At 44.0% G+C, this 23,364-nt stretch overlaps 1 protein-coding gene across 4 annotated transcripts; it reads right to left on the reverse strand.

Moving 5' to 3' along the window:
- Positions 1-269: 269 nt before the first annotated feature.
- On the reverse strand, positions 270-15,251 carry ilf3b (interleukin enhancer binding factor 3b). 4 transcript variants are annotated; one of them, XM_048245952.1, is made up of 19 exons: positions 15,161-15,251; positions 13,060-13,157; positions 12,405-12,631; positions 11,958-12,138; positions 10,999-11,146; positions 9,459-9,550; positions 8,120-8,215; positions 7,873-7,984; positions 7,663-7,757; positions 7,407-7,518; positions 7,118-7,231; positions 6,758-6,963; positions 5,776-5,943; positions 4,843-4,980; positions 4,278-4,421; positions 3,853-3,979; positions 3,695-3,742; positions 1,253-1,654; positions 270-1,093 (listed from the first exon to the last, which is right to left on the reverse strand). In XM_048245952.1, exons 2-19 carry the CDS (start codon positions 13,060-13,062, stop codon positions 969-971), a joined length of 2,538 nt encoding a protein of 845 aa, XP_048101909.1. In that variant the 5' UTR covers positions 13,063-13,157; positions 15,161-15,251; the 3' UTR covers positions 270-968. The 4 variants fall into 4 exon arrangements, with proteins under 4 accessions (XP_048101909.1, XP_048101907.1, XP_048101908.1 ...); XM_048245950.1 differs by having other exon boundaries at positions 7,663-7,760; XM_048245951.1 differs by having other exon boundaries at positions 7,663-7,760; positions 15,150-15,169.
- Between the last annotated feature and the right edge of the window lie 8,113 nt (positions 15,252-23,364).

Consider the following 23,364-nt stretch of genomic DNA (forward strand, 5'->3'; position numbering starts at 1 on the left):
ACACGGAATTGTAATGTTAATGTAGGCCTGCAATGTGCACAATGTAATTATCATCCAAGAGCAGCCTCATGGGTCACGAAAAGAATGACAGATTACCTGTAAATGTGCACATGAGCCTTTCATATTCATATAAAAGGGCTCAGAACATGACTGTCTTTATACACAGGACTATATAAGGAATTAGAACCGCTACAGACAATTAATTTGCTTAATAAATGTGGACGTATTAGGGAGAGTGTGGATGAGGTGCAATGAAATGTACAGCACCCTTCCTTCAAAATAAAATTTTATTTCATATAAATTCACATTCAACATTTGAGAAAACACATCCCTCCCAAACACACTGAATGCTACTTTTGACCTGTTACTTAAATAAGGTCAGTTTGAAATGATTTGCTTGGAAAAAGAATACCTTGCATGTGCTGGTAACACTAAGGAACCGATACTCGTGCAAATTATTTCATGAAGGAATGAGCCAAGGCTCACATTGGGTTATAGGAAAAAAAGGTAGACCCAAACTTAAAAACCTAAAAAGAGGGAGAAATGCTGCAATAAAACTCTGACAGTGGGTACAAACACCATGGGAGACTGAGAGGTTTGGCCCATTCAACGGGACACTAACAGACGCCATCAGCAAAAGGTCACGTTACAAACATGAGGTCACAACATGCATGTGATGGGTGGTGTTCACTTGTTAAGATGGGCAGTTCACAGGCTTGCACTGATTTAAAAATTAAAAAAAGGAAAATAAAAAAATAAGATCAAAACACAGAAAGAGACTATTTTACCCTCCAACTCACTTCCGAGTTCAAGCCCCCTTTGTGAACGAGCTGAGCTCCAACACGATGTATCTGAGAGTCGGGCACCATGAGGGGGTCACTGCTACTGTTGCCACTGAGGGAAGGGGGTAGAAACAGAGTGAAGGGAAGGACTAAAGGGAGGGGGGTGGGGGTGAGGGGGGTGTCAGTTTATCTATACTGATAGTTCACATTGGGGTCCCCACGGCCATAGCCCACGGGGTTGTGGTAAGGGGCTGGGTTAGCACCATAACTCTGTCCTCCCTGTGTACTGTAACTTGACTGGCCACCATATCCTGCAAAAAAGACATTAGAAACCAATGAAAATAATGTAATTGGAAACACAACTTTATAATATGTACAGAATATCACAGTGGGCTCAAAGTAAACAATTGTCGGTGTGATTTAAGAACAACATAGCGGACATGGTCAAGTCTTCCCTATTTAATGCTCACCCTCATAACTGTAGTCTTGTCCCCCAGCACCTCCGGTGACCTGGCTGGGGTAGGCAGTACTGTAATTAGAGTATGCCCCCGGTGTCCCTGCTGAGGCCTGGCTGAAGTTCTTTTTGCCCTGACCGTAGCCTTGTCCATATGTGCCATAACCCCCCTGCCCCGGTGGAGGAGGGGTAGCCTGGTAGTTCCCTGGGGCAGCTCCAGGAGGTTTGCCCCCTGGATGCATAGGGGGCTTCTTGCCAGGAGGCTTAGAGGGGGGTGGTGTGGGTGTGTAACTGGAGTCAGATGAGTAGTAGGAGCTATAGCTGCCTGCTCCACCTGCTCCACTCTGATTGACTCCTGGGCTCCCTCCTCCTGAAGTGGAGCCACCGCCATTGGCTCCTCCATTGTTGTAGTAATCAGCTGTAAAGCAACAGAATAGGTAAATATACAGGTACAAACACTGAACCAACAGCCACAGTCTACTGCAGAAAATAGTCATGACGTTCAAAATAACATGTTACAATAAAAATATCTAAAACAAGCACAATCGTTTCAGAACACCTTACAAAACCTTCCAAAATAGACAAAAAAAAAAAAAAAAAAAAAAAAAAATCACATCCCTAAAATGCAGTTGGGGGAGGAAAAATGTAACACAAGGTATCAAATGTTTCGGAGGGACATTTATTTTTTTATTTTTTATTTTTTTTAAAAAAGGAAAAAAAAAAAAAAAAAAAAAAAAAAATGGACATACAAAAAGACTCTTGATCTTTTACAATCTCAGTGCAAGACAGCGCCAGGCCAATGCAAATATTACAGTACAGGTGGCAACAAATACATATTTCTTCAGTTTAAAATACCAGTACTTGACGTACGAACCATGATTGAAACATTAACATTTAAAAAACAAGCAATGCAGTGAAAACATTATAGGTGTGAAGGCTGTGGATAAATTCATGTTTTCAAAAAGGTGTCTGGGTTCAAATAAGGAAAGTAACGTTTACAGGTGCGTTTCTCTTTCTGTGGCAGACGTGTAGGTATAGACTCCAACTATAATCCATTCACATAATTAAAAAGTTCTCCCACAAAGGCATCCTTTGGGTGGGCGGAGGGGCGTCGTCCTGTCAGTCACCATCCTTCAGCGAATCAGATGGCTCTGGTGCTTTGGTCCCATGTAACTGACAGGGGCAGCAGCTTAGAGTAGACCACAGGTTTATAGGTTTCTCAAGTCCTTCAGTTTGTTTAGACTGGTGAAGGCAAATTTAGGGAGGCAGTTTTCATCCATAGGAGAGTGGGATTTGGAAAAGAGGAGAGAGGTTCAGGCGCAAATGAGGTACTCGGAAAGGCAGTTCTGAGGAGAAGGAGTTCTGAGTCCATGGGTGACACGTAAAGAGGGAGTTCATATTGCTGAATGCTACAGACTCTCCCATCCTTTATCTTGCGTGCGTGCGTGCGTATGGGTGGGTGTGTGTATGTGTGAGTGTGTGTGCATGTATGTGTGAGTGTGTGAGTGTGTGCGTGTGCGTGTGTGTGTGTATACACATGTATGCTTTATGTTGCAAACTCGTGGTAGCCATAGCAGTCTGAGACAAAGTCACCTAAAGAGTAAGACAGAGCAGAGAAGGAAAATATTAGATGGTTTTGCCTGCCGCCATCCAGAAATGGCATATGCCAGTTATTTCAATTAGTGGTCCATCTTTTTTTTTCCATTTGCGTCAATTTCTTGACATTTGACATAAAAGGCAGTTTTAGATTTCTCTGCTCCTGTCACCCCATGAAGGTGTGTCCTCAGAACATGCTACTGAGAGGTTGAAGGGGCCTCATTTTCAGCAAAGAACACTTTTTTTTGTTTTTATAGGTGGTCATCCAAGTCCCATGGCTTCACAAAGCAGAGAAATTTAAAATCGTCGCAAAGAAATGTAGCACAGAATGTCCTTGTTAAATGTATGCATACATTCAATATACACACACTCTCTACATCAGTGCCTCAGTATTTTTAGTGTGTCGCTGGTGATGGTCACGTTTTTTTGAGAACTTAATTTATTTATTTTGGAATGAAGGAACTGTCAAGACGCTTTTGGAGAACAGAGCCACCTCCAAAATCTTTGCCATTCTTCACAGATGTTAACAACAGACTGTATAAAACACATCCTAGTTGTATTAACATGTATTAAATATTTTTGAAAAGTACTTGAGGTTTTTCCCAAGACCGCATGTAAAAATGGACATGGCTAACTAACCAATAAAGGGAATGGCAAGTCTCCAGAGAATGGACATTTTGAGAATTGACAAAATAAATGTCAAGATAAATCTGAATACATCTAAAGGAAAAGAGATCTCAGTAAAAACTTTTTTTTACAAAAAACTGTTGATTTTGGACATTTCAACAAAACTGAAAAGCTTGTTTTTAGTGGCCAAACATCTAGGAGTTGACGGTAGGGGAGACTTAACAGAAATACTCACTATATCCCGAGTTCGCATTGTTTCCATATCCATATGTTCCATAACCACCTAGAGAAAAAACATTACAAGTAGATTACAAGTGGCAGTACATAGAACATATTTCAGGAAATTTAAGAATGATTAATATCAGAGGCATAAATATGCAAGATATGCTTTACCTTGATTATAGCCACCGCCATTATTAAAACCTCTGCCCCGCCCCCTGCCTCTCCCCCTCCCTCTGCCTCTGGGATTGGCAGCGGCGTCAGCTGGGGGTCCGCCCATCATGCCGAAACCTTGAGCATGCTGCGTTGGAACAAATCAATACTCTCAAGTCTCTCGATACACTTATCAAAGGGGTAAGTAGATTAGCTCAAATCTTGACAAAAAAAATAAATATTTAAACCGCAGTGTGGACAAGATAACAGACATACAATATCTGATCAGTGACAGCCTGGCTAAGCAACTCATGCGGATTTTGCTAAATCCTGACACACTCCAAAGAGAGGGGTGTGTGTGTGTGTGTGTGTGTGTGTGTGTGTGTGTGTGAGTGAGTGAGTGAGTGAGAAAGAGAGAGAGAAAGAGAGAGAGACAAACGACTCACCATGGTAGGGAGCTTCTTCTTTTTGGTCACTTCGGAGATGGAGCCCTCAGGGAAGAGCCTCTCGAGGGCAGCCAGGGCAGCATACGCCTTGGCCACCTTCTTATTGGAGCCGGAGCCCTGAAACTTCTGTCCGTCAATCTCCACCTGCAGAACCAGCAACAGATCGTCAGCTATATACACAAGTCCAACACTGGTTATAGAAGTCAAAAAGCAAGTGATGAGAGTGTAGCAGATAAAGGAAATTAAGGTCAAACAAAGGGGAAGTGGAGAACGCATGCAGTAAATCTGTGACTGAGACACAAACGACAGAAGATGAGGCTACAGAAGAAGACAACATAAATACTGTCCGATTGGCAGAGGGAAAGCAGAATATGAGGCTACAGAAGAAGACAACATAAATACTGTCTGATTGGCAGAGGGAAAGCAGAATATGAGGCTACAGAAGAAGACAACATAAATACTGTCTGATTGGCAGAGGGAAAGTTCACAGCTACACGAGGTGAATAAGAGACAAAGTTCATGGTTGGAATAGAAGGAAGATAGAGAAATGGAGAGTGGGATTTACCTCCATGACAAAACGCTTATCGTGGCTTCCGCCCGTCTCGGAGATGAGCTCGTACTTGAGGCCACGGCGCTTCTCGTTGAGCTCCATCACAGGGTTCTTACCATGCTTGGTCAGGATGGGGCCCTGCTGTCTGGCACTCTGTTATGAAGAGGGTAGACATGAAAAAAAAAAAAACATGTTCAAACAGGATGCCCAAAACAAGCATTTGTTCACAGAGAGACACAGAAAAAACGCTCATCGCTCAGATACCCACATTAGGTGAGGTGGAGGCAAAGAAACTAGTTGCCACTATAGGCAATAGTCATGCCTTTATAGCACGCATTAGAAACAAGCGGTTCAGTTTAAAAAGAAGCCGACTTCATGAGCATTGATATGGAACGGTGATTAAACTTTTCTTTACCAGATCTACTTCAAAAGGTGTCCCGTTATTTAGAATTAATAGCCACCCTACCAGCCAATAAGAAAAGAGTACTACTTCTCTCTGGGTGATAAAGGACATTAGGTATTAAACTGCCTTACTTGGTTAAGTCACCCTGTTGCATGACTTCCCAATATCACTTGTCCTGAAAAGGACACTCGGCAGTGCCTGCTCTTGCATGAAAGGGGCTCTAGCCTCTTTGAAGCAACCCCAGTGAACTTAGGCCCTTATATTAGACAACAGGATCTGCCATGATCTTTAACAACTATTAATACTGTAAGGGCCAGTCAAACCAAAAGCTTGAACACATGGCACTTCTGAATCCAAAAGTCCAGTAAAGGTAGTCCAAAGATATTAACAGAGTCGCAAGGTTAGACAAGGACTGGCTAGCAGTTGTGCAGAGGGCTCCAAGCATCACTGAATGTCCAAGCTCAAAAAAGCCTGAAACCTGAGACGTCCCGGGAGAGGGTCCAAGGCAGTAATGGGACGCTCCAGAGGTCAGCGCCCGGCCTTACCTCAGCAGTATCTGTGGCCTCCGTCTTGGCTGTCGCAGTGGCAGTGTCGGCTTCGGCTGGGGTGGCCACAGGTTTCGTGTCTTCCTCGCTGATGGCCGTCTCCTCAGTCTTCACTGGCTCAGCTGCCTTCTGCTCCGCGCCTGTTGGCAGACCCATATCCTGCAGGACCTGTAGGGGAATAACCAGAGTTCAATTACACCATCACTCAGAAGTTTGGTGGAACTTTGGTGGAACTTTGTTTTCATGGGAAAAATGTGTTTTCTTTTGTTAAAATGTTATTTTCTCGTTGCTTCCTTCCAGCTGCCACAGGCTATAAATCATTTTGTTGCTAATGCAATCAGCGGTCGTCTAGCCCAAAACTCCTCTGATTAACGTCATTTTGCTCCCAAACTAAAGTTTAAAACTCATCATCTGTAAATAGATCCCAGTTTGTTTTGACTCCGGATCTTTCCTTTATTGTTGTAAATGACTACAAATGAGCCATCTCTTGCTAAAATAATGTAATATCTACGTAATCATACAGAAATCCATTATCAGCAACCATCCTTCCTTTGTTCCAATGGAACGTTGTGTTTGCCAATACCAGTTTATTATTTTAAAATTCTAACAGATCGTTAGAAAACCATTTTGCAATTCTGTTAGCACATCTGGGAAGCTTTTGCCCTAGTTTAAAAAGTAATCTAACTGTCCTTTAAACAAGTTGAGAATCTGGGGCATCAGCTATTATGGGTTTGAATTAAAGGTAAAATGGCCAGAAACACAGAACTTTCGATAAAGTGACTCCAAACGTTTGAATGGCCATGTAAAATGTATCGATGATTGAATCATGAAACTGGATTAAAGTAGTAGCAACCACGAAACCAGTAATGAGAAAAGGAATGCACTTTATTTCTCTGCTCCTTAAGTCTGAATGCATGCAAGTTCTTCTGTGGATAGACTAGGAACCCATACAGCAGAGGCCCAGCAGAACACCCTCCCTCACCTTGACAGCCACATGCAGTTTGGCAGTGCGTTTGGATGGACCGGAGGCCTCAAATGTTTTCCCATCCACCTCCACAGCCATGGTGAACACTGGCACGTGCACGGGCCCCGTCTGGGAGATGAGCTTGTACTGCAGCCCCGGCTTCAGCTGGTTCAGACGCATGAGTGCATTCATGGCCTGTGGAGGTTCTGCCTTCTCCTCAGGAGCTGTGGCGGACACAAGGGGATCACATGAGAAATCTTACAGTTTGTTGATTTATTTATTTATTTGTCCTTTTCAGAACTGAGGTGAAACTATTTTCCAGAATGAGGGATGGGAGGGCGTGTGAAGTCATGGAACAAGTGAGCCAGGTGAACTCACATTTCTTCTGTAGCTTCTTTTTCTTCTTGTTGGGGCTCTTGTCATCGTTGGTCTCTTCCTCCTCGATTGGGCGTTTCATTGGAGGGGCGTAGGCTGTGCTGGGAGGGATCTGAACTGAGGGTGCAGATTATGCATACCAATCTTGATTTTCAACAGGACTCAAGTTAAACCACTCATAATAATTTGCCACTTTCCTACAGGGTTATCTAGGCAACAGATTAATTAAATCATCAAAAAAAAAAAACCCTTTCAGAACATTAGTAGTAGTAGATCATTTTGTAAATCGTACCTGTGTAGTCAATGGGGGTCTCACTCTTGGGTTTCTTGGGCATCTTCGAGGGCAGGGGATCCATGCCCAGGACTTTGTGTAGCTGGCCAAAGGCTGAGAGCCTGAGCGCATGCTACAAATCAACAAAACAGAGAGGGGTCACCTACAGGGATCACACCTCACATGATAAACAAATCGTGTTGCTGATATGAACAGTGGCACTGCCAGGTGCAGAAAGAAGATATGCCTTCAAAGCCACCCAGCTGCTGAGGTTTACCTGAGCACTCTGTGTAATGTCCTCCCTCTGTTGGCGGTCCATGTGACCAATAGCATCTGTCAGCTCTTTTTCACATGGGTCACAGATCCCAGAACCATCTGGAACAAAATATGAAAAGTGAAAGACCTGAGAGCTTTGTTTCCAAATAGCTTCCTGATCAATAGTTCCTGGTTCCCTTTCTTCCCTTCCTGTCTGAGGGTGTGGGCTTACCTGCCATCAGGATGCCATAAGCCAGGCACTCCAATACCCTCCTAAGAGCCTCGCCGGCTCCCATTGGACGGTTCCCTGTGCCAATGGCTTTCTCACAAAGGAGCTCTAAGGGCTTTCCAGGAGAAACACATACAGAGTTATGTGTAATTTGGCATAGCGGTGAGGGAAAAGCAAACCAAACACACACCTTATGATGAGGATTAAAAAAACTGACAAGAGGCCTGTTGGGCTCTGTGTGGCCACTCACCCATCCGCGCAGAGGTGCCCACACTGGGAGACGTGCACAAAGGTCCCTCAGGATACGGATGACAATGACACATGAGCGCAGTCCGTTGGCCCTGGCCTAGAAAAACAGATAGGGGGCAAACAAAGGCACACTGCCGTTAAAAAAAGAAGAAGTCACAAACAGGCACTTCAAAAATTGAAATCGCACAAAATATTTATTGCTGAAGTTGCTATTTTGTTTTCAGATATTTTAAGCTAATGCACCTTTCTGCAGTGGCAATTGCAAAACCAATGAGGAAAGCAAAAACGGAAATTTACATTCACGGGAAAACTAAATATTCACAAAGGTGATCAGGTTACAGTGAGAGGAACTAATCTGTTGTCTTGTTCTTTGAGTGTTTGCTCTTCCATAATGCCCTTTAAGGAAAAAACAACAGTGCCAACTCATCAGGGCACCAGGTCCATAATCGTTCCTTTTCTGTTGACGTGCAAAATAAAATGTCCTGTTGAACAAATTATCTTGAATTCCATCTACCCAAAAGACATGATTAAAAACAAAGTGTCAAACCCATTTTAAAACAAGAAATGAAAACTGTATAAGGTGCAATATTCCTTAGGAAGGCACACAGAAAGCGGCCAGACAACCAGAAAGCAGCCAGAGCAAGCGGGGGTGAGGGGTGAAGGAGTGGCTACGGACGCTACAAGGACAGGCCGCAGAGATGAAACATTAGCATGTCCAGTAATAAGAGTGAGAGAGGAAAAGAACGACACTTTCCAGGACTACAAATGGCAACCGACAGCAATGTCATCTGCAGCAAGAGCGTTAGTTCACTTGCCTTTCGACTATGATCAGATGGCATGAATAATACATAGGTGGTGTGTCTAAGGTAAGCGGGTATTAATTAAAAACAAACAAAAATAAATAAATAAATAAATAAATAAACAAAAAAAGGACACCTTGACACACTGAAAACATCACAACTTATATTAGAAATATTGCACCAGACATCAGTCCTTCCATTCAGTACAAAATACAGGTGAACACTAAATTTAAAAGCAAACCTGATCCAGCCAGATGTTAGGGAATTTTCTGCATTTCTGCTGACTAGACATACTGAGCTCAAGGCAAATCATGTTCTTGCTTGAGTGAGACAGCAATTAAGTTGGTTACATGAGGGAAACATTAAGTGTTTCCAACATTTAAAGAAAACATCCAGTGAGAAGAAAATAGCAATGGAGGTGGCGAACTCCATTAAAAAGAAAAAGAAAACGAAAAAACCACACAGTTTTAAAACAAACGAACACACAGCGTGAAATAAAACTCAGAACTACAGTAAGACAAATAAAGACAAGATGCAAACCTGGAACCACTTGGCGTGGCGAAGAGACGCCAAGGCAGTAAGGCATTTCTGCCTGTCCAGAACATCCGGGGGATCGTTGACTGTTAGCGATTCTATTGGCAGGTGGAATAAGAAGACAAGGTACAGTTTGACCAAGGGGTTTCTGTCACACGGCCAGGGGGAAGAGGCAGATTTTCCCAAACCACAGGCAGCAGGGGGAAGGGGAGGGGGAGCTCCCCCGCAGTAAAAAAACAAAAATGGTACAACCCTTCTAGGGTTGTCCTGACTACACATGAGAAGAAAAAGGAAAACCCACCAGCCGGTAAAGACCTGATGAGAACTAGTTAAGTTCCATCAATCTGAGTGGGGACCGTCTTCACACTGCAAGCAGTGCAGGCAGTTGACTGTTTACTAAGATGTCATGCATGTATGTTCACAGTAGTGGGTGGATGTCTAATGGAGGGAATCTAAGGCATGTCCACACACTCAGTCTCAGTGCAGGGAAGTCAGAAAAAAAAATGACAAAAATGTCTTATCGAAATGTAACAACAGGGGGTACAGCCCCACCCCTTCGTCCCTTCTCAGGTCTACTGCCTTGCCCCTTCCGAGACAGAGATCGTCCAGTTGGTCAAAGGTCCAGCGTCCCTAAAATTGACAAACTAGAAGGCTTGACAGAGAGAATCAGATTTTGAACCACAGGGAAGCAATAATCAGATGCACAAAAAGGTTAAAACAAGTCCACACTGCAGCAAAATTGATGGTGCCCCAGCTTGAATAACTAGACGTCTGGTCGTCTGAGTGTAGGGTTACAGATAGGGCTAGGTTCACTCCTCATCGCTGTGTCTATCCTTGACCAACTAGTTGTTCAAGTCGCAGAATATCCGTTACCCTTTCCAAAAAAACTTGCTGGTATAAAACGCACAAGTCAACGTGGGTATAACCGTGAAATTGCTACTTGAATAGGTGATGTGTCCACCTTGCAGAGCTTAAGCCCCTAGCGTTACCTATAACCCACTTTGCCTTTTATTCTACTGAAAGGCAGTTTTTGATAGGTCTAAGCAACACCGCTTTCTTTAATCCTGTGCAACTCATTTTTGCTGCAATGCAAACTGTTCCACTATCGTTCACTGTAAAAACACATGCAAACAAGTCTGTGTTTTTTTTTTTTCCTGTTTTCCCATTTCTCAGTAAGCCTTCATTAAATCGATTCTTTGGGGGAAAAGAGAAGAACATTTTTTTTTTTTTTCCATGAACACCACTGTCCCTGGAGCCTTTCTATACTGTATATTGGGCCATCAGAAATGCACATCACATTACATGGAACTACGAGACTTCATGTGGGGCTATAAACATAGCAATAACTTTTCATTTCAACACAGTCCCTACACATCCCCTAGCTCCATTGAAGGCCCAATAAACAATATCTGCCTAAGCTCTAGATCTCACCCTGTCTCCTGTCCTTCTGCTCTGTTTCAGCATGGTCACCTGTCCCCTGTCCTTTAGGGGAGGAAGGGTTGAGATAGACATCACGTCACATCCTCAACCCCAGAGGAACTCCTACCTCCGGCTGCCTGTTTCTCGGCCTCTTCGCGCACCACAGGCGACGTCAGGTGGATGGTAAGGGTGAGGGGTTGCTCCTTGGAGTTCTTGATGACGATGCTGGCATCGCGAATGGATGCCGTGACCTCGTACTTCTCCTCTGTGATCAGCTGAACGTAGAGGAAATGCAGAGGATGGAATATGGAGGCCGTGTAATCAGTATGTGCTCACAAACACATGCAACACAATAGAGTACGTAGTGTTGTCAAGGCAGTCATTTCCCAGGATCTAAACAAACCGATCTAATCATAGTGGTGCCCATAGTGGTGGCTTTCTCAATCTATTTAAAGAATTTTACAACGTTTCAAGACGTTAGTATAATTTTCTTTACACTGTAGGAATCACATACTGCAACAAATAGTCATATCAACACAATCAAATTTGTGACTACAGACTTATTTTACAGACGTATTTTAGCAAGGGTTTCCGTGAAAGAGACCTGCAAATAACTTCATAAAGAAATTCTTAAATTCACGGACATGTCTTGGCTTTATTTTTTTTGACGCAAAAAACGTCCCTCAACAGCCGCCAGCATTTGATAAGGCGTGAAATATCCACTGGGATTTTGTTTCTTACTATTACACCTGACAGGGAATCTGTGTTTTGTTGCTAAGCGGCTGCCTAGCAGGTAAAACACGTTTAAACTGCTGTAGCCTACATTTAAAAGCAATTTATGAGGTAGAAACGATGCCACATGTCTAAATACAATGCTGTCGATGCCACTTCAAAAGTTTGTTTAGATCTAGGTGACACTGTGGTCATGGAAAAGGAACGTCACACTTTGGTACTCTATAAAATAAGATAACAGGAATGATTCCAATAATGCGTGGGCCAAAAATAATGCAACATCAAAATTATTTCACCATACATACATAAGTTGCCTACACCATCACATTCCATACATGCAAACAACTACCATACCTTCAGTTGCACTCCCAGGTTGTCTGACACTTTTTTGAGCAGGTTGATGGTCGGCTTGTCTTTGCACAGAAGGACCAGCTCCAAGTCCAGGTCACCCTTCAGAAGCAGGCCTTTGGCCACCAGCCCGACTCTCATGACTCCACGCAGAGACCGTGTGGGCTGCTCCACAGATTTTGTCTCACTAAAAAACATGGGAGAAGCCAAGAATGAGCATTAGGCTGGAAAGAGAATGCTGGAAAGACAATACTGAGGCAGCAGATTAAGGTTCACTAAATAGACAGATCTACACACAGTCAGTCAGGTATGGGGCGAAAGCTTTTAATTAGAAGCCAAAGATAACAAGAAGCAGCCTGTCATCCACTGAACCGGGAAATACATTGCACGTCGCTGACCTTCTAAGTCAGACACTAATGCCTCTGCAGCCCTCCCCCTGGACGCCCTCCTCACCTCTCTTTGTCTGCCCCGTCTCCTTCTCCCCCGCTAGGCTTGGCAGCCACGCGCTCCTGCTCGTCCAGCCAGTCGGACACGGCCTTGAGGGCCCGCTCCGTGTGGGACACCATGTTCTGGACGGCCTCCAGCTCCTCCTGTGTGGGATACACAGCCGAGTGCTTGGCCATGACGTGCCGGTCATCATTCACAAAGATTCGCATGGAGCGATGGCGTGGCAGGGGAGGCTGAAAGAGATGGAGGAAACTTTTTTAAAAATCTGTAGTATTCACGTAGTGAGTAAATGGGAGGAACAGTGGTGTAAGTAGCTCTCAAACTGCCACTGTAGGTACACAAGATTACAAAAAGGTTGAGGCAAAAGCAGAAACGGCTTGATATTTCCACCAGGTAAACAAAAAACCATGCTCGTGTAAGGCTCAGAAAGAGGATGGTGATTGTGGCAAATGATTATGACAAAATAGCACTCCAGTGCAGATGCCAGATGGGGCTTGTTAGTCAAATAAATGTATCTATGTAGTGAGCTTATAATGCTTATAAGAAGATGCTGCAAACAAATAACCACACTGCAAACAAAAACAAATCAGATTACAGTATTTGTTACGGCATCTCTAACTAAAGTCAACAGCATATGGACAAAAAGAACAAGAGCATTTACCATGATTTCCTGGAAGGGCAACCCACAGGTACAGAATGGCAGTGAAATATGTACTTTGGCAGATGTTCTTTTGCAGCTTGGCAATGCTGGCTCAAGACCTGTTGAGACACCCAACAGCGCCACTTATTTACAGCGATACAGCAAAACTGTCTGAAACACCAACATGTAAAGGTAAAGCACATTCAAATAGAGTTCTGCAGTGTTTCCCAGAGAATTGAATTCCATTTGTGGTGGTTGGTTTGCAGAATGAACTTGAATGCAACAGTTTTTAACAAATTAGCACGGCGTGGTTATGATGCTAACCAAATTTAAGCACAATTTAGTACAACCTGGAAAATCATTGTGATATTGTGGTGGGCCGCCACAAATAAGTCAATGTAATGGGAAACACTGTTTTGAACCGGCAGGGATGGAAAAACTAGCATCAAACAACAAGATTAATAATCTGCCCTTTGGCCTAACGACTGAGATCATGATAGAGACGTTGTGTACCATTTGCCCATGTAAATGTGTACCATTTTCATTCATATAAATGCTAAAATGTGAAATGTTTCACCACTTCATTGACATGCTTAACAATAGATTATTTCAGACTCCAGAGATGTGATTCGCATCTTATGAAACACAATCTTTATAAGAATTGATTTCCTAGGCATCACAGCACATCCCATCTAAAATAGCTTTCACCCAAAAAAAAACTATGGGGTTCAGAGGAAGCCAGAAGCGGTTTCCAAAATAACATAGGCGATGTTGAACGCCTACAAGCCTACATTTGTTAGAAGCCTACATTTCGGAGCGTGTGCGCTCAAAGACACTTCCCGAAGATGAAGGGACAGGTCACTTGAGTTTTTTGATGAAAAACACACAAGGGCCATGTCATTTCATATAGCAGGCATTTGGATGTTTGAACACTTGCAGTAGGGCAGTCTTTGTGCGTGTATCAGAAATCTCATGCCCATAATAATGGCAGACAACCTCTGAAATCTTCGGCACAGAGCTGTTAACGTTATTCGATCACTCGTCGTCACTATTCTTCATAACTTACAGATTTCTTTATTCACAAGTGCCACAGTGTTCAGTGAGAGAACAATCCAACTCCACTCTCGTCTTAATCTGGGATATACATTGGATAATGTAAATGAAATCTTAGTTTACTAGCGACACGTTAGCCGTTTCCTGCTACAGGTTGCTAGCAACAGAACGCACAAATTAAATGAAAGATTGCTAGCTAACATTAGCAAGCCTTATCGTGCAAATCAATTTTCCTGACCGACAAACACGTGTTGATGGAGAAAACGACGAATGAGATTAACGTTAACTTTAAGTAATAGTAAATAAAATATTAACAGCGCAATCCGCCATTTCAAACCGTGTTCATTGAGCTGTAGCGTTGCCTTGGTGCCAATGGGGTTAGTATGTAACCTTAATGTTAACGTTACCTCGTCGCTATGCGCTTCTAAATAATTATAATTGCCAGCATTAGTATTACACAAACCATCTGAGTAATCTTATGCAACTTGTAAACTAACCGAATCTATCTGATGTGTTGTGCAGATTGATTAATGTGTGGACGAAGGTGCACCATCAACAACAGGGCCATTTGGGTAACATAATGTTAGAGCTAGCTAACGTTAGCGAGGCTTCGTTAGTAGCCTACGTGTTGGGTATATTAAAATGGTCGTGACAACACTGCCACTTACCCTAGAAAACCCATGTTAAACTATGGATCGTTACTTTCGGTCACTAATTTCATAATCCAATGAGTCAAACATAATTGACGTAGTCGATTATGTGAACGCAGCAGTTGTTTATAGCAAAGTTAGCATGCCTCTCACAAATAATACAAATGCAGGCACGAGATCATCCACTTGGTGAGTGAGCTAACTTGGCTAGCGATAGCTAATAAATGTCTGTATTGGGCTTGGTGACCAGCTGAGCACTGAAACAAAGGCAGTGCATTTACATATAACCACCTTGTATATTGACATATAGCTGCAGTTAAAGTTATAAGTATATTTCTTGTGCATCAATGAATATTTAAAAGCAACACAAAATATATGTACCGTTAACGTTTCCTAGGTAATATTGACCTTTTACTTACCAGCACCTACGACGGTCTTCTTTTGACTGGTTAAAAAAAACCTTGCCGAACAGAGTGAGAGACGAGGGTATCCAGAACACCAATGAGATTGACTGAATTTACCATGTGACTACAGCTCCACCAATTGCGTAAGATCTTTCGATTCCCATCGGAAAGCCTCATCACCAACCTTTTCTGGCTCAGATACAGCCCCCTATGATGGCTCCTCAGACAGGTGAAAAATCAAAGGTAGCTTCAACGTGAAGTGTAGGCCCTGCCAGTTTTCTGAATTGAGTCTAACTTTGAATCCAGCATAATAAACCCATGGTAAGGGTTAGACAGCAGACAAACTGATGCAATCTTCTTCAATTCAGAACATTTGGAGCTTATTTCAATCAAAGACTGCATGCCAACCTTTTTTTTACATGATTGCTGGTCACTGCCCTGACAGAGACCCTTGCAGAGACTGCGACTGGCTGACAGTAGGCTGCAGCAACTGTGGCACAGACTATGGAAATGCCCCATCAACTTTTTTTCTTGTGAGTCTGATGAATTTCGTTTTGACCGTTCAGACTGAAGGACATGGAGGTGCCAAAATTAAAATAGTCAGATTTCACGTGACATATGTTCACACATTTATGAAATAATCAGATATGTGTCACATTAACTGAAAAAAGTCAACTCAAGTCAAGTTTATTGCGCATTTCATACAGGTAATGTGCTTTACAAACAGAAGTAAACAGTAATAAAGCAAATAAAAGCATATAAGGGCAAGAGTCAAATAATAGTTTAAAAGGTAAAGATCATAATAAAAAGAAAACTTAAAACACAAGGTAGAATCATATAAAAATAAAGAATAATTAAAAAGACAAAATAAAAGGCACAAAAGGCCTGTAGCAGCATAGTCAAAAGCTTGACAAAGAAAAACGTTGGGTTACGGATGTAACCTTGGTTCTGTGAAGGAAAGAAAGGCTGCCAGACGGCTAGCCCAGAGGGCTGAAATATAATCCGAATTCCAGAGCCGGACTAGCCTGGCTAGCGCCACCACTTCTCAATGAGATGTGGTCTGGGAACCAAACGTTCATTTTCTCGTATTTGAAAAAAATGCCCAGATCCGTTTATTGGGTGCCACGGATGTCTATCAAATGCGTCTGTGCATAGCTCATCATCGTCTTGCTTTCCCCCTGTTCTGTGATTGGTTCCCTATCTCAGGCGAAAATTTGCTCCATGGTCTCCAGGCTGCCTTAGCAGCGTGAATCAAATCGCGCGCAAGGCAGCATGGGAACACCCAGGCTAGAGCCGGACAGTAACGGAGTACATTTTCTTGAGTACAGTACTTGAGTACAATTTTGAGGGATCTGTACTTTACTCGAGTATCATTTTTGGGGAGTACTCATGACTTTACTCAAGTACATTTGAGAGGCAAATATTGTACTCTTTACTCCGCTACATTTCTATCCATAACCGTGAGTACCGTTACTTCTTCTAAAAAAAAAGAAAAAAAAAAAAATCTTGGATACCCTCAATTTGTTGTTTCCCTCTCAAACGTGATTGGATTGTGCAGGCGCCACTGATTGGGACAGCCTATCAGCAATCACCTTCAGCTTTCCGCCAAAGTCAACTCCATGGTCAGATTTAGATAAGAGACGAAACCATGGACGAAACAATCGATGAATACGCAGCAGGTCCATCCCGGGAATGTGCCAACCATGGCCCCACCTCGCCAGACTATTTCAATTTTCTGAACAAGTTAATGATAGTTTTCACTTCAAATGTTTCAATTACAAAATAGTATTTTGTATTTAAAATACGTATTTTAAATACATGTATTATAAATACTGCCCATCCCTGGCAACATGGTAAAAAGATGAAAATGACTTGATTTTACTTTCAATTCTTTTTACATTCTCTAAGGTATTAACATTAACATTTTTCATAACTCCATGTAGGACGTTTCTGTACATAAATGTAAGCACTGTGGCAGTAGTAATGCAATATTTAGAAAATGTACTCTTGTACTCTTGATACTCAAGTACTTTTAAAAACAAGTACTTCAGTACTTTTACTTAAGTAGACATCTGACTGTTGTACTTTTACTTGTACTTGAGTAAAATTTAGCAAAGGGTATCTGTACTTTTACTCAAGTAATGAAACTGTGTACTCTGTCCGCCTCTGCCGAATTCTGAGGAAGACTTATATCAAAACATTACCCACGTGAGTGTGTCGCGTCACCGAATATTAGCCAGAGTGCGGCACACAGTCATCCTCATTCAATCCTGAATGCGAAGTCCAGAGTGACGACAAAGTCTGGCAGCCTTTCTTTCCTTCACAGAACCAAGGTTACATCCGTAACCCAACGTTCTGTTTCACTCAAGAAAGGCTGCCAGACGGCTATCCCAAAGGGCTGGAATACATGTATGTCACAACGTCACGGAGGACGGACCACCCAGCAGAGTTCAATAATGGCAGGACAAAAAAAAATCTTTCAGACTTTTCTAGAATGCTGCACACAAGAGCATCCATCTGGAACTCTGTAGGATACTCAGAACTCAAAACTGCATTCCCGATAGATAAGCAGGATGTCCTAAGGAGTAGAACCTGGCAAAGGTTGAGGGTGAAGCCCAGCAAGCTGCTTGGCAAATCTCATTCAAAGGAACTCCTTTCAGGAGAGCCCACGACGTAGCAATACCCCTTGTCGAATGGCCACTGCCGTTGTATAGGTGCAGAGAGTCCCGACAGCTCATAAGTGCACTTAATAGCCTCCACCACCCAGTGCGACAATCTCTGTTTGGAAATGGCTTTCCCTTGCTGCCCTGCACCATAGCATACAAAAAGCTGATCTGTTACCCGGAAGCTTTGCGTACGATTGACGTAACAGAGGAGGGCCCGCACTGGGCACAGACAATTCAATGTTTCATCCTCCTCTGACCCAAAGGGAGGGGGATGAAATGGGTCTAAGGCAATGACCTGGTTCAAGTTCTGGGCTGAGAGGATCTTGGGCACGAAGGCTGGATTAGGGCGTAGCACAATTCCAGCCCCGTCCGGCTTGACATAGAAACAGTCTGTATATGCACAAAGCATGGAGTTCTCCAATGTGCTTAGCAGACGTGATAGCCAGTAGGAAAGCTACCTTCAAAGAGAGCCATTTTATATCTACATCTGCTAAGGGTTCAAATGGAGATTTTGTCAGTGCCTGGAGGACTACATTGAGTTGCCATGCAGGCACAGAGGGAAGTCGTCTTGGGCGTAGTTGCTGAGCTCCCCTTAAGAATTGTATAGACAAGGGGTTAGCTCCCACAGTTTTGCCATCTATACGCTCATGGCAGGCTGAAATCGCTGCAAGAAATACCCTCAAAGTCGATGGGGACTTGCTCTGTTCAAAGAGTACTGACGTTAGTGAACCTGTGGGCATTCGTTTCGGCGTATGCACCAAGTCCTGAACGTCTCCCACCTATAAGAATAGAGTGCTCTTGTAGAGGGGGCTCTAGCACACTGCAGAGTCTGTGTCACCACGCTGGACAATCCTTGAGCAAGGAGTGAATCCCTTTCATTGGCCAGACCCAAAGATTGAGCAGAGATGGATCTGGATGCCACAACTGCCTCCCTGCCTGGGATAGTAGATCCTTCCTCAGAGGGATTTCCCATGGCTGCCCTGACAAGAGATTGTGAATCTCGACAAACCATGGCGCTTGGTGGCGGCGTGGTGCTACCAGTATAGTATAGTAAGTATATATACTCTTTTGATCCCGTGAGGGAAATTTGGTCTCTGCATTTATCCCAATCCGTGAATTAGTGAAACACACTCAGTGCACAGTGAACACACAGTGAGGTAAAGCACACACTAATCCCGGCGCAGTGAGCTGCCTGCAACAACAGCGGCGCTGAGCAGCAGTGAGGGGTTAGGTGCATTGCTCAAGGGCACTTCAGCCGTTCCTACTGGTCGGGGTTCGAACCGGCAACCCTCCGGTTCCAAGTCCGAAGCGCTAACCAGTAGGCCACAGCTGCCCAAAAACCTCCAACCAGCAAAACCTCCAAGTTCTCCCTCCTTGTCTTCTCCAGCACTGCTGGGATGAGTGAGGTTGGAGGGAAGGCATAAAGGAGGCCCTGGGGCCACACGTGCGCCAGTGCATCCACCCCCAAAGGAGCCTCGTTTCCGCTTAAGGAGAACCACAGTGGGCAGAGGGCCGACTCCTTTGAGGCGAAAAGATCTACGTGTGCCTTTCCAAAACGAGCCCAAATCAGTTGCCCTGTGGCTGGGTGCAGCCTCTATTCGCTTGGATGCGGACAGTCTCTTGACAACAGGTCCGCTGCAGAGTTCAACAAGCCCAGAAGGTGTACCGCTCTGATGGAGGAGAGATGTTTGTCTACCCAAAGAAGGAGTGTCTGAGCCACACTGTGTAGCGCTGGAGATCTCAGTCCCCCCTGGTGGTTTATGTAAGCTATTGCTGACATGTTGTCTGTCCGCACTAGTACATGTTTGTTCTGTAGTGCCGGCAGGAAATGGCAGAGATAGGTAGACTGGCCTTAATTCCAGAACATTGATGTGGGCGGAGTCCCATGGAGGATACCACACTCCCTGAGCTCCCACACCGTTCAACACTGCTCCCCAACCTGAAAGGGAGGCATCGATGGTTAAGACCTATCTGAACTCCTCTGCTCAGATTTTTGGGTGTATTCCACCAGTGGAGAGCCCTTAAGCAGCTCGATGTTATCAGAATGGATTTGTTCCAATCTCTCACTGGGTGGAGTGCCCTGGACAAGTACCATCTCTGTATTGGTCTCATATGCAACAGGCCGAGGTGAATCACCTGAGAGGCCGCCGCCATCAGGCCCAAAAGCCTCTGACAATGGTGGGACCGAACACTGCTATGACCCGAGAAGTGAGAAAGGCATTGAGACAAATTGACAATCCTCTGGTTCGACAGACTTGCTAACATGGTCACAGAGTCCAGATTTACCCCAAAGAAGACGATTCGTTGTGACGGATTCAGCTGCCTCTTCTCTATATTGAGAGACAGGCCTAGCTGTTGCAAGTGAAGCCACTCTGCTGTTCGCTCTGCTCGGGCAGCAGAGAGGTCCTCTATGAGCTCCATTTGATACAGCGCCAGAACAGATGTAGTGTTCATAAGGCGTGCACCAAAGGCTGTATTGTAAAATGTCCTCTTAAGCCATTTGTCAGTCGTGCGACACTGCTTATTTGGACACGAGGGCTGTAGGCGGGAGTACAAGAGAAGCTTTGGAATCATCCATTGCTGGGTATGCACCAAAAACCTACCTCATCCGCTCCATTGATGTTGGCAAACTGTGCCCATTGCCTCATGGGTGGGGTGGCAGCTTCAGGTTGCTGCCACACAGATGTCATTTCTCTTCAAAATCAGGTAGCACAGGGAGAGAAGATGGTGTACTTGTGGCATCTCTTGCCCTGTCAAACCGAGACGGTGAGGCCTGCGTCGTAGCTGGCATCTCCACCTTTATGCGCCTAGCAGCTCTGCACATTAGGGCAATGAACTCATCACCAGAGAGTGCAGCAGAATTGTCAGAAGGCACAGAATGTGAGGATGAGCTGTGGGCAGAGCTCAGATCCAAAGGATGAGGGGATGTTGCAGCTCGGTTGCCAATGTAATTGTCTTCAAGGTTATCGGATGCAATCAGCGAAACACCTTCAAAGTCATCAGTAGCCTCCCAAGGGGCAGGCCAGGGAGATGAAGAAGCAACTGCAGAATGCTCATCTGGGGCGGCTGGGGGGGCAGTCAGTTGCTGCATCATCCACTGCTGGTTCACAGCCAGAGATGACACCTCTTTAGCCAAAGAAGTCATTGTAGTGGCCAGAGCCTCGTATGTATCATGCTTCCTTTTCCTGTGTTTCTTACCAGAGGGGGGTGGAGCAGACTCCTTTTCTCCACCGACTTTGTTCTCAAGTGAAGCTGCCTGGGGAGAACGTTGTGAACCCACCTCAGAAGATGCCCTTGATGACACAGATCCATTGTCACCAGCAACCTTGAACAGCTGGACGGGTCTGCCCTTGAGGCGACAGCATGCTCCGGACCAAGACACACCACACAGAGGGTGTGGCTGTCCTCTATCGGCAATTTACCATTGCAGTTCGTGCAATTGTGAAAGCCAGGCATGGTAAGAGAGGAGTAATACCACTAAGTTACAATGAACTTAACAGCCACATGCAATGGTACCAGGCGTGGTACAGCAGCACAAACACAGTGATATCAGTGTGCACTTATCTGCAACGAGCACAGATGCAGTGGTACCAGACGTGGTACCAACAACTCTCTCACCGTGGTACCAGAGATGGCGCCGATAATAGCAACGGTAGATGGTCACCTCAGAGTCTGTGGTACCAGCAGCCACAAGGCACAGATATTGAGCTTGTAGCAGCCTATGAGAGATATAGTCAGAGAGATTTTCTCTAGCTACTCTCTACCTCCCCTACAACTGTAAACACTAGTCTATTATACTCCTATATAACTCGTACAATCTAGCAAGCTAATATCAACATCAAGTAGTATGCCAACCTACACAATCACTGGCGAGTGACTCACTCGATAGAGTAAGAGTCGGGGACAAATGGGGAGATAAAAGACTGTTTTTTTATTATTAGTAGCTGCAGCTACCTCAAAAAAACAGTAAGCACAGTAATCCTAGCTAGCGTGATAGCTTGGAAAGGGGTAATTTACCAGCTTTCAGACAAAGTCAGTAGGCACTTCGCGCTAACTGAATTATAGAAATATGTCTTACCTTATCAGATCGCGTGAGGGATTAAAGAGGACGACTGTGTGCCGCGCTCTGGCTTATATTCGGTGACGCGACACTCTCACGTGGGTAATGTTTTGATATAAGTCTTCCTCAGAATTCTCGCGCATGCACGGATTATATTCCAGCCCTCTGGGCTAGCCATCTGGCAGCCTTTCTTGAGTGAAACAGAACTGAAGTTGTTTTCACCTGTAGCCTAGGTGTAGTAGGCCTATGTCCAACTCATGGGAACGGGTTAGGCAGTGTAAGAAGGGGATGATTTCTGCCACTAATAAGTTGCATGAGCTAGGTTGTTTATTTACTCCTGCATCCACATTCTACAAACCTCTTTGAGACTCGACAGTTTACTCACAGGAAATTTCCCACACTAACCGATAAACCTGTAGCCTGCCACGCCCACTAGATCTCCTAGATCTGGTCGGCAGACTACCTGCCCAATCAGCAACGAGAGGGAATGACGCTATAGACTCGAAACCTAAAGGGGCTATGCTAAATGGTAAGAGCAATGCCTGTAAACATAAAAAATTGCAGCCAGAAGAATGTGTACATTTATTTACAGCAAAGGTAAGGCACATAGATTGTTTCCTGGCTAATGTTTTTTTGGCATTTTGTAAAGTTTAGGCGAAGTAGGAAGTAACATCAGGAATCCCTGATCAATGTGATTGGTTAGGTTGGACCAATGATTTCAAAGTTAATGCTATGTTTATCTCCGTCATCATGTTATATGTAGCCACCTGCATCGTCTTAAGCTGACTGCATAACGTGATTATTTCTGAGATTCTGATATAGTCAGGTAGAACCCCAGGATAGGTGTAACATAAGGTACTAATGCAATTATTTTGCATAAATTGATAGTGTAGGGGGTGTAGACTCAGAATCTGATGGGCTCCGGCACCCTTGAGCATTTTTTTTTAAATTACATAATTTGCCACGCCCCCTTTTTTTGACCATAAAAAATAACCAGATGCACATTATGTATAAACCCATCATGTATGGTATCAAATGAAAGCTCTTCTCAAACAGAAATCAATGATGTCAATAAAAAACATGCTAAAAATGATTTCAAGTCCCTCCAGAGAACATAATAACTGTAAAGCCTGTTATGGTCACACCGCTGAAATGGTAGGCTGAGCAACAAATTATATCAACCCTCCACAATTAATCAAATAGACAAAGTTATAAGGAACAAAGTAGAACTTTCTCACAGATTCTGAAAGCAACTATATACAGAACATGTTGCCAGGCTGGCCTTGTACACATCACAAACATCAAATGTCTCATCCAAAAAACATTAATTCAATCAGACATTTCTCCCTCGCTGTCATCAGTATCCTCCACTGAAAATGTAGCCATTTTCAAATTCTTATTTGCACACTGTTCACCACCTTTGCCATGGCAGTAGGTGGTGCATGGTAGTCCATCTGACTGACAGCAGCAAGAGGCCCTAGAGCATGCTGGCA

This window comes from Alosa alosa, chromosome 6, assembly GCF_017589495.1.
Source record: "Alosa alosa isolate M-15738 ecotype Scorff River chromosome 6, AALO_Geno_1.1, whole genome shotgun sequence".
NCBI lineage: Eukaryota > Metazoa > Chordata > Actinopteri > Clupeiformes > Clupeidae > Alosa > Alosa alosa.